Genomic DNA, 15350 nt, shown 5'->3' with positions numbered 1-15350 from the left:
TTCATATGTTTGCCACTTCTCCAGATTCCATCGTTATGATGCTCAAAAATCACTATCTCTAGAGTGCTGAGGAATGATGCGGGATTTGAACTAAAGAAGAAGAAGTTATCACTGTGTCGCAACACACTTTGTCCATAATCGACCGTACCACAGCATAGTGTTGGGGCACAATCATGACAGCTAGAAATTTTTCTTCCATTTTTTATTAGGAAAATAGGGTTAAGAGTCCTAAACTAAATAAAATTAAGGAAAATAAAACCCTAACCCTTGTGAGATATAAATAGAAGTCTTTTAGCATTATTTTGGAGATTCTTTGGGGAGAATAAGAGAAGGAAAACCTGTCGAGAAGAAAAGTGTTAGAATTTTTAGAGCTTTGATTCACAATATAGGGAGGTTTTTCTTGTTTCTTTCTTATAAACTCATGTTGATTATTTTTATAAAGATGATTGTTTCTTTAATGTTTATTATGAACTAATTTTATTTTCTAGGGCTAAGATGTAGCCCAATCTCTTGATTATGTGTCGATTTATTTATGTTGATTTTTATTAAGATTTCTAGCTAAGTTTTATTATTATGCCTAATGCTTTTGATCCTTAAGGGCCCAAGAATTGAATGAATTAATGGACTAAGTTGAGATCGAGAGATGATACATAGTTAGTCTACGGTAGTAAAATCATAGGTTGAACGAATGCTAGAGATAGGTTATCGTGACTTGTAAGGTTCTGGTAAACTCTATAGAGCGTAACGATCTCCAATTGCTTAAATCTAATTAGAGATAATTCGGGTTCGTAATTCGGTGTTAATTTGATAATTGTTCGAGAGAAATTTATTGGAAATTTAGGGAGTTTGACCTTTAGGAAGAGCTTAATAAAATTAGCATAAATGATCAATACATATGAATAAGAGTTGGTGTGAAATCTATGCCCTAAGTCTAGTCATCTTGCTTTAAACCCAAAGATTTATTTTAGTTGTTTTCGTACACTTGCAAAAATTTATAACACTGCCACCACTCACCAATCTCTTCGCGTGACTGCCCATATCACATGGGTGTTTTGGATAGATTTCAAACCTTTAAGGACCCATGCGTAATTATTTAGGGGTGTTTTTTTGATGAATTTCAAATATTTAGGGACTAAAGTGTAATTCACATGATACGGTCCAACTGTCTGATCAAACCGCTCAACCCGAGAACCAGGCCTTCATCCGGTTTGGTTTTCGGAACATTGATCATAAATATATAAAGTCACGTGAAACTGATTTTGGATTTAAAAAAGTATCAATGAATTTGAACCATAAATTCACCATTTGCCAATTAAAGAAATACGTTACATGGAAAAAAGTGTCATAAACACGTGAAACGAGATGGATGCTTTTAGATTTAAATTTAGACAAACATCATTTCATAAGTTACCTTATTTATTTGGCCCTATTCATTTAGCAAATTACCTCGTGTAGTCCGCCTTACTTCTTTATAAATTCAATTTCATTCATCTTTCTAAATCACAAAACTTGCAATGAGTTCAAAATATGTTAAAATGTCTTTATTTATGAAAAATTATGGTTCAAAATTCAAAACAGATTCAAGTTTTCTCCAAAAAAGCTTATTACCTTGTAGAAATGGATGGTATAGGAAAAACGAGAGCACATCAGATGCTCTCTTGATATGAAGAATATCAAAAATATTTCATATTTCATATTTCTTCATCAAGAAGGTTCATATTTCTTTCTTCATTAGTGTTTTCCTTTTTTCTTTTCTTTTTGTCAATTTATGTTAAGTGAGTTTATTGATTTTCATTATGGGTTGCTTTTTTCCTTAAAACCTATATTAATTAAGTTGTCAAAGAATATCATATCTCCTAATCATTCACAAAAATGATTTAGGTAATGTAGCATGTAAATCTAAGCAAGCAATTGATACATTGTTGTGGTTTAATTTACAGCTCTTGCCAGGAGTGATGTTGAAGCAAAGAAAAGAAGGGTAAAAATTATATGAACATTATCTATAAAAAATGTGATTAATTGTAATTGTTGTATTTAATCTTTTTTTTTTTTTTTTTTTTGATTAATTTTGCAGGTTGAGGCTACAATTTTATGAAGAACAGTTGCGGCCATGATAGCCATAGCCCATAGTTTTGAGCTTTGTGAATTTGGCTAAAATCAGGATGGAGGCATTCTCTTCTTCAAAATTGGCCAACTTTTGAAAGGTGCAGAGTTTCTTGAAGATGTAGAAATAAAATTTGAGTTTATTGAAGATGTAGATGATAATTTCTTTTCAGATTTTATCAAATGTGTAATGGTGTTCAATTTTTATCAATAAAATCAGTTCAGTTACTTTCAGTAGCCATTTTCTTTTCATGTTAAAAGTTCTGAAGAGCAAAATAACAAAGAAAATAGTAACATAAAAAGAAAAACTCTACATTCTATAGCTGCTGTTTTACACTTTCCTCTTTCCCCAGAAGCAAATGGCACCAACATGAAATCAACAATCAATAAGAATTAATAGATGAACTCTAACAACAGCAGAATCAAAATTAATAGAGTTCTTACAAGTAGATCCATAAAAAGGTGTTAAACTCTTTTTTAACATGTACAAGAGTGGCTCCTCCTTTGCAAAACGCATCTTGAGTTGCTGTGCTGTTATGAAATGATCTTGGACAGTCTATGTATAAAAAGATTGAAAAAAAATTCGCTATCTAAGATGCTTATTCGCACATATTTTGGATTAAAGCCGAAATGCTTCCCACTTCTTGTCAAGATCTTCTTGTCCCTAAGGAATGCTCCTAATAACCATTTTGCAGTGAAACAATTTGTAGAGTTAAAATAATTCTATGCTGAATTTTTCTTTTTAAGGAGATTCAGATGTCCAAGGTCTTAGTCTGTTACAGTCATTTAAATGGTATTTTGTAAAAAAGTAAAAAAAAAATTGGGTAACATATAGAAAGAGTAAAAATCAATTACCCTTAATAGTTTCTGTAAATCTTAGCTTTCAAACAATTATAGTATTTTTAATCAATGTATTTATGATTTAACCACTATAGTGAATTCATGTTATAAACTTTAAAACAGTTGAAGATAAAAAACTTTGTGATATGAAAAATATTATTTTTAGATTTTGAGCTTTATTAGAGAATCTGAATCATGAATTCATCATTGTCAATTACATATGTGCATTATATAAAAAGTGTATCATAAACATATGAAATCATGTGACATTAATTTTGGATTTCATAGTGTCAGATTCTGAATTTCGTTAGAAAAATTGAATTATAAGTTACCATTTCTCAATTAAAGATAAACCTTATATGAAAAGTGTATCAGAAATGTTGTGAGTTTCAAATTTAAAATTTAAGTTAAACAAAATTCATTTAATGAGTTACCTCGTTTAGTTCACCCAAATATCTCGTTGAGTTCACCCTAACTCTCTATAAATTCAATCTCATACACCTTCCCAAACCACAAAACTCATAATGAGTTCAAAATATATTAGAATGTCTTTATTTGTGAAAAATTACGGTTCAAGATTTAAAATAGGTTCAACTTTTTTCCAAAAAAACTTGTTGCCTTATAAAAATGGATGGTATGGGAAAAACAAGAGCACATCAGATGCTGTCTTAATATAAAGAATATCAAAATTATTTCACGTTTCTTCGTCAAGAAGGTTCATTTTCCTTTCTTTATCAATGTTTTTCAGTCAATTTATGTTAAGGGAGTTTAATGATTTTCATTATAGGTTGTTTTTTTTTTTCTTTAATATCTATATTAGTTAAGTTGTCAAATAATATTTATCTCCTAGGCACTTGTTAACGCTTGATTTTGGACGCCAACGACTCACACGTGCAAAGTGCTAAGAGAGCCTTAGAAATTACACGCGATAGATCCATGAGATTTGAATATAGAGCTGTGATTATATATGTTGCAGAAAACATAAATAATAAGCTAACAAGAGAGGTTTTTATAGTAGTTCGGAGGCTCAAACAAGTGACTCCTACATCCACTGTTATTTTATTGATCTCTGACTATTTCTATGATATTGTCCGTAAGGCATACAAAGATGAAGAAACACAGTGTTTATAGAGAGAAAAAATCGAGCTCAAATCTATGCTTAGCTCTCATATGCCTAGCCTCCATTTTCGGGAAGAGAAATGTCAATTTATACACCTTTGCACTCAATTTAATGAGTGTTTTGCAAGTTGCCTTGACACATGAAAGGCTCTCGTCCATTCATCTCTTGAAATGAGATAGGGTTGATATGAATATCTTTGAAGAGATATAGGCTTGGCAGCTAATACAAAAAAACATTTATTAGGTTGACATAAGCGTGACTTTTAAGGCATAGCAGTACTCACATTCTATAGTTGTTATTTCAAAAACCTCAAAGAGATTTTTTTATTTGATTAAACTACAAGGGCAACATTGTTATTAACTGTATCAACTATTAGGAAACTTGGGAATATTATTCTTAATCCTTCTAGATATACCTCATCAATAAACCCCTTCTTGTTTTTGGAAAAGTTCCAAACCTCCAAAAATACACATTTGTTTCCCTATTCTGAAAATCTTATTCAATTTTTTTAAACCCCTAGGTTTGTTAATTTAACTTAACACCCCTAAAAAAAGTTTAGAAATTGACAAAAACACCCCCACCTACCCACATTTGCCAGATTCCCGCCACCACCGCCAGAAGATGGTCGGAATCTGGTATAATGACGCACTACCAGCTGGATATGACCGGTAGTGCATCGATATAGCCTATTCAAGCCAGATCCACTGTGGATGTAGCTGGAAAAGGTCAGATCTATGACCAAAGATCTGACCGTAGCTAGTCGTCAACGATAGCCAAGATATGGCGGTCGTTGATGGAAGATATGGCTATTGTTGACCATCAACAACGGCCATATCTTTGGCCGTCGTTGACAACCAAAAACCGCTAGATCTGGCTATCAATGGCCATATCTAGCCATAGATCTGGTTTTTTTCGGCCAAATCTACAGTGAATTTGGCTAGAAAATGTCATCTCGATGTACGACTGTCTAGATCTAGTCGATCGTGCGTCAATACGGTGACTTCGGCTACCCTCCAGCGGTGGTGGCCAACTACCGGTATTTAATGGGTGGATAAATGTGTTTTTATAATTTTCAATGTTTTTATTACAGGGGTGTTTAGTGAATTAAAAAATATAGGGGATGTTTTTGGTAATTTTTAAATTTTACCTCGTTATTCCCACCCAACTCTTACTTTTTTAAAAATACTATCCAAAATACTAAAACAAACGAACACTTAGTGTCTTTATTTATGAAAAATTATGATTAAAAATTTAAAACAGGTTCAAGTTTTCTCCAAAAAAGCTTATTACCTTATTGAAATAAATGACGTGGAAAAACGAGAGCACATAAGATGCTCTCGTGATATCAAATATTTCATATTTCTTCATCAAGAAGGTTCTTATTCCTTTCTTCGTTAATGTTTTTCTATCTATTTATGTTTAGTGAATTAATGATTTCCATTGCCTATATTAATTATGTTGCCAAAGAATATTTTATCTCTTAATTACTCACAAAAATGGTCACTTTAGGTAATTTAGCATGTAAATTTAAGCAAGAAATTTAGGCTTCGTTTGGCTCATATTTGGGAATACTCAATAAAGTTAAACAGTAAAATTGCAAAAACTCACAATATTATTTAATATTATTCAACTTTTTTTAAACCCCTTAAATTTGTTAATTTAATTAAATACCCCTAAATTTTTTTTAGAAATTACAAAAAAACCCCAGCAACCTATATTTACCATATTCCGGCCACCACCGTCAGAAAATGGCTGGAATCTGGTATAATGGCGCACTACCGGCTGAATCTGGCTGGTAGTACACCGATCTAGCCTTTTCCGACCAGATCCACGATTGATCTGACCGGAAAAGGCCAGATCCACGATGGATCTGGCCGAAAAAGGCCAGATCGAAGGCCAAAGATCTGGCCGTCGTTGACCATCAACGACGGTTGTATCTTTGGCTGTCATTGACGAGGAAATACGGCCAGATCTGATCGTCAATGGCCAGATCTAGCCGTAGATCTGGCCTTTGCCGGCTAGATCCACCGTGGATCTGACCGAAAAAGGCCATATCGGGGCACGACCGACAAGATCCAGCTGGTCATGTGCCGATACGACGACTCCGACCACCCTTCAGCAGTGGTGGCCGGCTGTCCATATTTAATGGGTGGGTTGAGGGTGTTTTTGTTAACTTTTAATGTTTTATTATAGAGGTGTTTAGTAAATAAACAAACATAAGGGGTGTTTAGTAAATAAACAAATATAGAGGGTATTTTTATTCATTTTCAAATCCTACATCGTAATATCCGTCCAATTCAACTTTTTTTAACTTTTTTCCAAAAACTTTTCTAAAAGTGTAAAAAAGTGAACCAAACGGAGCGTTATAGATTGTTGTGGTTTAATATACAGCTCTTACCAAGACAAAAGCTTCGAGAGAAAGGTAAAATAATATGAACATTATCTAACAAAAATGTGATTAATTGTAATCATCATATCCAATCATCTTTTTTAATTGATTTTACGGTTTGAGGTTACAGTTATACGAAGAATAGTTGCGTCTACTACTAACCTTGGCCCATAGTTTTGAACTTTATGATGTATATATATTAGGGTAACATTTTTTATGTTAGAGTTTATTTCAAATACATGATATCAATTAATATGAAACTCGAGAATATTACTCTAAACCTCTAACTCTAAGATATATGTCTAATAATAAATCTCCTCTCGTTGCAGAAAAAACTCAAGACCCCCTCTCATTTGTTATATGTTAATACTTCATTGTCAATTTAAAAATTTGTGGGTAACACGGTAACCTTACATTAATAATTATGATTTATAATTTATTTAAAATCACATCCCATCCTAAAATGATTAATTTTAGGTGTTAAAATAAATGGTACGAGAGTAATTTGATAATATTTAAAAACTCATAACATCATAAATTTTAAGAGTAATTTGATAATATTTAAAAACTCATAACATCATAAATTTTAAGGGTTTTCTTGAGCCCCTTAAGCTTTAATCAAATATAAAGTCTCCCTGAGATTTTAGAAACAATCAAAATTGCCGTACCGTTTGTATCGTCAGAGTTTATAACATGATAAGTGAATCAATGTTTACTTAATTGCCCCTATGTAGTTTATTTTAACACCAAAACATTAATAGTAGGGGAGTTTATGTTGTTTCTTTATCTATAGGGGGATTTTTGTCATTTGATTAAACCCAAAAGGAATTATTGTTATTAACCTTATACTTTTAACGGCTCACTAACGTTCATATCCAGGAAGGGGGTTTTTGTTATTACAAAATCCTTAGGGGATCTATAATCTATACAAAAATGAATTTAGAAAGTTGCATTAATGAGGTTAAAGTGTCAACTTTTTAGCAAATGGGGTGGCCAAAAGTAAAAAAAGTAAATATTTACTTGGTAAAAAATAATTATGTGTAAATTTCGAAAAGAAAAAATGTTACGTTTATAACCCAATATCACAACTTTCTCTTACAATCATGGCAACAGATTGGTACTGTCACGTCAGCTCCCACTACACCTTAGGCACCAATGTCACTACTAGAAACAAATGGTCGTTCTTTCATAATAAACGATTGTTCTTTATGAAGAAAGAGTCATTCATTTGATTGTTCCTTAATATGAACACTATTAGGATTGATTGTTCCTTATTTATGAACTATCATCTCTTTGGTTGTTCCTTCATAAGGAACAGTCATTCCTTCCGTGAGGAACAGCTGTTCCCTATGAAGGAACGATCGTTGTTCTAATCAAAGTCATTTTGACATAAGCACCAACTCAACTGCCACATAAGAATTGTAAGAGAAATTTGTGAGAAAATATTGTTGACGTAACATTACTCTTTTAAAAATTTTGTGCACCTGGGTGATCAGCCTAGTCCAATACATAGTTCGCCTCCCACCATAGAAATGTATTATAAATAGGTAAAATTAAGTGATATTTTCCATATCTCAATGAGTTTTGGATCTTGAATTCTACTCAATTCTATATTATGAATTTAGTACTTGTTAATAAATAAGATGTGTTATGTATAGAGGTTAAATCATAAATACACTTTTTTTAGTGATTGAGATAAATTTTTGTNGTCCAATACATAGTTCGCCTCCCACCATAGAAATGTATTATAAATAGGTAAAATTAAGTGATATTTTTCATATCTCAATGAGTTTTGGATCTTGAATTCTACTCAATTCTATATTATGAATTTAGTACTTGTTAATAAATAAGATGTGTTATGTATAGAGGTTAAATCATAAATACACTTTTTTTAGTGATTGAGATAAATTTTTGTATGAAAAACTCTTGTCAATGAAAGATGTATGTTGCATAAAAAGTGTATCATAAATATATCTCTTGTCAATGAAAGATGTATGTTGCATAATAAGTGTATCATAAATATATAAAGTCACATGAAACTAATTTTGGATTTCAAGGAGTGTTAGATTTTGAATTTTATTAGATAAATTGAATCATGAATTCACCATTTGTCAATTAAAGAAATACGTTACATAGAAAAATGTGTCATAAACATGTAAAACCTAGTGGATGTTTTTAGATTTAAATTTAAACAAACCTTTTTTCATAAGTTACCTTATTTATTTCGCCCTATTCATTTTGTAAATTACCTCGCGTAGTCCACCTTAACTCATAAATTCAATCTCATTCATCTTTCTAAATCACAAAACTTGCAATGAATTCCAAATGTGTTATAACATTTTTATTTATGAAAAATTATGGTTCAAAATTCAAAATAGGTTTAAGTTTTCTCCAAAAAAAAACTTGTTACCTTGTAGAAATGGATAGTGTAGAAAAAACGAGAGCACATCATATGCTCTCTTGATATGATGAATATCAAAAATATTTTATATTTTATATTTCTTTGTCAAGAAGGTTCATATTTCTTTATTATTATTATTATTATTATTATTATTATGTCAATTTATGTTAAGTGAGTTTATTGATTTAGGTAATTTAACATGTAAAATTAAGCAAGCAATTGATACATTGTTGTGGTTTAATTTACAGCTCTTGCCAGGAGTGATGTTGAAGCAAAGAAGGGTAAAAATTATATGAACATTCTTATAAAAAAATGTGATTAATTGTAATTGTCCTGTTTAATCAATTTTTTTTTTTTTTTTTAATTAATTTTGCAGGTTGCGGCTACAATTATACGAAGAACAGTTGCGTCCATGACAGCCCATAGCCCATAGTTCTAAGCTTTGCGAATTTGGCTAAAATCCGGATGGGGGCATTCTATTCTTCAAAAATTGGCCAGCTTCTGAAAGGTGCGGAGTTTCTTGAAGATGAAGAAATAAAAGTTATTTGAGTTTATTGAAGATGTAGATGATAATTTCTTTTTATATTTTATCAATAAAATCAGTTGAGTCACTTTCAGTAGCCATTTTCTTTTCATGTTGAAAGTTCTGAAGAGCAAAATAACAAAGAAAATAGTAAGATAAAAAGACAAATTCTACATTCTATAGCTGCTGTTTTACACTTTCCTCTTTCCCCTGAAGCAAACTGGAACCTACATGAAATCAATAATCAATAAGAATTAATAGACCCTGACCCATTATTCCACTTATAGATGAACTCTAACAACAGCAGAATCAAAATTAATAGAGTTCTTACAAGTAGATCCATAAAATTTTGTTAAACTCCTTTTTAACATATACAAGAGTGGCTCCTCTTTTGCAAAACGCATCTTGAGTTGCTGTGCTGTTATGAAATGATCTTGGACAGTCTATGTATAAAAAGATTGAAAATTTCATCACGATCTAAGATGCTTATTCGCACATATTTTGGACTAAAGCCGAAATGCTTCCCACTTCTTGTCAAGATCTTCTTGTCCCTAAGGAAGCCTTCACAGTCGTTTATGTCTTCTTCACATTTTAACCATGCAAAAGCTGCAAATGACAATTATATAAGTGATTGGTACTACATCAGTCTGCATCAAATAACAGTAATTGATGAGAATGGCACATCAAATAATTGAATGAGTTGTTACCGGGCTGAGGCTCAAAGGCACGGCCAAGGAACGTACAGAATTGAGGGGGGAAGTCAGGCACACTGAATAGACCACTCTCTTTCACTGCCACTCTCAGTTGCTTCCACCTCATGTCCATTTGTTGGTGGTTGAACGCAAAGAAGCATTCAATTTCACTGCTGGATGGTTCGCAGCTGTCAGAAACAACTTTCAAAACCTTGGCTGCTCGGAGCTGTGAATCCTTAGACACACCAATGGTGTTGAGTTCTATGAATTTTGTCATTTTCTTTGCAACCTCGGTGTCTTTGACAAGAGCCCAACTGAAAGATATTATATGTGAAAATTTAATAAATGCAACCACATATAACTCTTTGTTAGTAAAGGCAAACAAATACCGTAGCTGTAAGGAATGCTCCTAATAACCATTATGCAGTAAAACAAGTTGTAGAGTTTAAAAAAAATTCTATGCTGACATTTTCTTTTTACAGAGATTCAAATGTCCAAGGTCTTAAACCAAAGGTCTGTTACAGTCATTTAAATGGTTACATAATAAAATCTGATCTCCCTCAGAGCAACAATCAACAAATTTATATCATATGAGGTAGTGGAATTTTACTTCTAGTAATAATATACCATGATTGACTTACCCAATTCGCATCCCGGCATGACCAGTGCTTTTTGAAACAGTAAACAGCATAAGATCATGGTCTGCAGGAAATGATATTGAAGTATATTGTGGCCAATAATATGCAAGGTCATGAACCAATATTCCCCCGCTGCGATTCACCACAGATTGCCTTACAAATCCATCAGGGTTATTTGGGGAAGTGACAAGTTCAATGTATGGACCATCTTTGTCAAACCTTTGAGCGTCACCAGCCCATTTGAACAGCCCAGACTTGAGGCAATCAGTAATTGAAGGATAGGACTGCAAGTGATTAGTAAATCAATGTCAAACCAACATAGAGCAGACCAGAACTTAAAGGGTTGTAAATACAAGGAGACAAAACTTTCATGCTAGTAATAATTTTTGCAGCAATCTTTTTGAAAACTCCAAACAAACAACAAAGTCACATAGCCACATTTTTAATGCACATGAATATCTTATTATAAGATCCACCATGTTGGGTGAATCATTGATCAAACAAATAAATATCGAAATAACAAAGCAGAATATTCCAATTTCCTTCCCTTAAACTTTGATTAAAAATTCCTAGAGCATCAAATTGAAGCAAAAAAAAAAAAAAAGTAAAGCTAGCAGACAGAACCAAACACTCACAGAATAGTAAGGAGCTGCAGAAACAACACTGATGGGTTCCGATGCATCCTGCGCAGACAGAGCATAAAGGGCAGCCTGGAATAGTTGCGTTGAACCCGTCCCAACAACAATGTGACGATTCTCTGTTATTGCATTCCCGACCACTTTGTGCAATCTAACAACTTCTTTAGCAAATTCAGGTTCAAGAAACCAACAAAGGTTACTCACATCAGAGAAATAACTCAGTGATTGCCACCCAGGAATCACAATTGTGGTCTTGTCACCCACTTGCTGCCAATATTTTTCGTACATAGTTGGATCCCCGCTGCATTACAATATTATATTCAATCATTAAATGTTATTTCACATCGAGAATTAACCCAATTGCAAATCAAACTGTAAAAGCCTAATGAACTGTTAATGCATTGGGATTCTTAAATCGAATGGAGGGTAGTTATGAGAAGGCAGTAATGGCGGGTCCAGTGTCTCTATCTATAAACAGAGGAATGATTAGATATGTATGCATGGCATGGAATGGCTTACATCAGATCAAATAATACGTATGCACAAATAAGCAAATCCCAGAGATGGGTTTGCATTTGGAATGCATCAAAACAAACAGGACCCGCAAAAATTCAGATCCAGGCAATACCAGTTTCCATGATATCAAAAACACTTGAAGAAGCTATAAATTTTTAGCAATATAGGCGGCCAAAGTTCACAAATTTTTTAGTCTTTAGATCTTCCCAAAGGCCACAAAAGGATGTCTACATGCAGTGCGCGCAAACCCACAAAAACCAAATGGCCCCCATTTACTAAAATGCATCTTTTTATTCTTTAATTTTTTTTGTTCTGACGCTGTCACACACCTACCCATTGTGTCTTGTGCTCAGCACTAACATGCACCTTGGGGATCTCTCCAAGTTGCTATAAACTGAAGGTTTTGTGGGACTGAAGTCCACAAAGTAAGCTACATAATGATGGCGTTTGGTCAAAATAGCAATGAGCACTTCCTATGGTGCATGTTATTTTAGAATCTTAAGTAATTAAGCATCACCTCACCAGCTCACCTCACCCCCTCAACTCGGGAACAGCGAGAAGACAAAAACAGTGATCAAGTTCCAAAAAATAAATAAAAGCTCATTCATCTCTAACATGCACCATAGAAACTCTAAACTTAAGCACTCTCCTGTCTTAGTCTATCCTGGCAAACACCTCATTAACGCTACAAGCCTATGTACTGGGGAATTGAAAACTCCTAAACATAAAATACCATTTTTCCCCTTTGCCTCTATGTGAAATTATATTGAAATCCAGTCCTTTTGCTTGTGAAATTACCAACTTACCCATATGAAAGAAAAGGTTAACAATAATATGACAGAAAGAAATGTCAAATGTCAACTGGAGGCCGGTGACGACTGACGATATGCCTGTAAGCCTCCAAGGACAGTGTTTGATATTTTCTACACACAGGAAGAAAACAAAAAACAAGAAAACAAAAACAGTGTTTTTACCAACACTTACTGGTCAAGATTGATAATTCTTTCCCCGCCATCTTCAGCTTCAGCTTCAGCTTCAATGCCGGTACTAGTAGTAGTATCCAACGAAGGTAATGAAATGGAGAGATGCTTCTTCTTGCTAACGTGCGCCTCTTCTTGAGACCCACAACCAGCGATTACAGAGCTTCTCTGTTGTTGCAGTGACAGCACACGATAAAGACTCCCTTTTTCACTCTCATACATCGCCCTCAAGATCAGACTCACATTCAAGGCTAAGGATAACACCAAAAAGTGTTTCAATGTAAACACAGGCAAATTCTTGGCCATCTCTCTCTCTCAAAAACTCAGAACTCTAGAATGCAAGAACAGAGTTCAAACTTCTTTAAGTGAGTGTATGGCACTTGAGAGCCAAAAAGATGGATTAATGGAAAAACCCAGAAGATGGGTACTAGATTTTGAAGTGTTAAATGGTTGATGAGAACTGAGAAGTAAATGAACACAAAATTCTATGTCGTGTAGTGAGTCTTCAAAGAACAAAAAAAAAAAACAAACAACCTTGACAAAATACGATAAGAACTAAGAAGTTTCAAATGATCCGGGAAGTTTTTGCAAGACTTGTGAAACCCAATAAATACAGACTGATTGCTACTCTGTCAGATATATTGGGTTCTAGCTAGAGTCTAATAAGCTTTGTGCATGGAAAACGGGTCTATGGTTCATAACTTCATAAATTTTCTTTAAAAATGATATTTTTAAATTGACTTGAACGGATATTAGAAATAGCAAAATAAGGATTCAAAACATATGCACCAAGAAAACATAAACAACTACCATTCCTTAACGAGCTTTGACAGATCAAGAATCAAATACACGTATGAAACCATTTCTTAATTCTCACCCTTCCTAGAAAAACGATAATGAAAAATGAGGTGGGAGTTTAAGAAGCAGCCTTGAAAACACTTCCGACAAGATATTTAATCTCAAGAATCAAGAAATCCCACGGAGATTTTTGCAGTTTCTCGATGCCAGATCTTAAAAAAAGGAAAAAGAAGAAAAGAAGAATACAAACACTAAAGCCTGAACTTAAACTAAGTGTAGATTCACTGTTCCATAATAATAAGTGTATAAATAGTAATATAAATAGAGATGATGGAAGTACTTGTATAGAAGGGCGAGAAAAAGGAGTTGGATGGCCAGGTATGCTTAGCGAAAAGCTGCTTTCATGTACTGTGTTTGCAATTTGCGTTCTCGGTAACCAGTAAGCTTTTTCTTTTCTTTTTTCTTTTTGTTGTTTATTATGTATTTATTTGCTTTTTTTTCCTTATACTGTACTGTTCAGTTTTAAACAAATAGAGTTTCTGATTGTGCCTGGAACTAAAACAAGATTGAGACAGAGATTAGTGAGAGACGGAGTGTTTTATTTGTGTTCTGTAACTTATTTGATATTTCCAGTCGAGTTTTTTTCTTTTTTCCAATTTCATTATTAATCAATAACTCTCTCTATGCTCTTTACAGGACAGTCTTTCCAGTTAACTTAAGATTAGTTGTCAAATTCATTTGATTTTTATCCTCTTTTTTAGTGACTACTTTTTTTTATGTCAAGTCTCCCATATCTTAAAAATATCATATTGTTTTTTTGTAAGTATTTGATTAAATAAATAGTTTGAACAGACTGGAAATGCTCCCCGTCCAATTAAGAACTGCAATGAAAGCCACCGTCCCATTAATCATCGTTGCATTAATCTTGGACTCTATTATATACAATCATTTCATTTTTGGACCTGTTGACGATTAAATCGAAGAGTTCCACGTCAAGTCAAAGCAATAACTTGATACCTCAATTGATAATTACTGAGTGGAAAGTGGAAACTTAGTTCACTGAATTGTTGAATTCTCAAATACTCAGAGTAGAATAGCTTAGTGGTTTGACCTTGTTGTATTATTAAATGAACTCCAACTCTGGAAAGCATAAGATATTCCTTCACAAAGACAAAGTAACTCAAAAAACAAAACAAAAAGTCATTTCATTTCATCAGTTTATGATTCCAATAGCGAAGATGGTGAGTTTTACTTTTAGTTTTTATCAAAGGTCAATGCACTAATTTTATCTAGGATTTGCTCAGCCGCTGTTATTGGAGACTAGAGAATGTTATGCTCAGGTAAGGTCAATATATTCTTCTCATAATACTTTTGTTTTAAAATCGTTGAAGACCCACCACTGCTTCATACTTTGCGTAACACTCCATTTACTGATATAAAATTTGAGTATTGAGTTTTGCTAGTGGAAGTCCAATTACAATTACAAAAATGTCGACCCAGCCCCATCTCTGAATTGTATTTTTCTGAAAAACAATCTGAATGAAATAAAGATGAAAGGGATTACACAACTATATTCCTAACATACAAATAGCCTGGACCTCAGCTGATTTGGGTCCACCCAGATCAGAACTCTGGAAAAGTAATATAAAGAAGAAGATTTTGAGAGCTCAGTCAGAGTAATCTTCTTCAGATTATGTAAAACAAGCTCTAGT

General features: G+C 33.2%; 1 protein-coding gene across 3 annotated transcripts; it reads right to left on the bottom strand.

Moving 5' to 3' along the window:
* Window positions 1-9548: 9548 nt before the first annotated feature.
* On the bottom strand, window positions 9549-13923 carry LOC116124469 (tryptophan aminotransferase-related protein 2). 3 transcript variants are annotated; one of them, XR_004127215.1, is made up of 6 exons: window positions 12845-13923; window positions 11342-11645; window positions 10710-10990; window positions 10084-10382; window positions 9708-9982; window positions 9549-9603 (listed from the first exon to the last, which is right to left on the bottom strand). XR_004127215.1 is itself a non-coding variant. In XM_031410207.1 (5 exons), exons 1-5 carry the CDS (start codon window positions 13144-13146, stop codon window positions 9798-9800), a joined length of 1371 nt encoding a protein of 456 aa, XP_031266067.1. In that variant the 5' UTR covers window positions 13147-13923; the 3' UTR covers window positions 9553-9797. The 3 variants fall into 3 exon arrangements, 2 of the variants coding, with proteins under 2 accessions (XP_031266067.1, XP_031266068.1); XM_031410207.1 differs by having other exon boundaries at window positions 9553-9982; XM_031410208.1 differs by lacking the exon at window positions 12845-13923 and adding an exon at window positions 11864-11977 and having other exon boundaries at window positions 9553-9982.
* Window positions 13924-15350: the final 1427 nt, after the last annotated feature.

The sequence above is a fragment of the Pistacia vera genome, unplaced genomic scaffold (assembly GCF_008641045.1).
Source record: "Pistacia vera cultivar Batoury unplaced genomic scaffold, PisVer_v2 Contig152, whole genome shotgun sequence".
Lineage (NCBI taxonomy): Eukaryota > Viridiplantae > Streptophyta > Magnoliopsida > Sapindales > Anacardiaceae > Pistacia > Pistacia vera.
The sequence above is the reverse complement of the archived record's forward strand: the minus strand, read 5'-3'. Positions and strand labels throughout refer to the sequence as shown.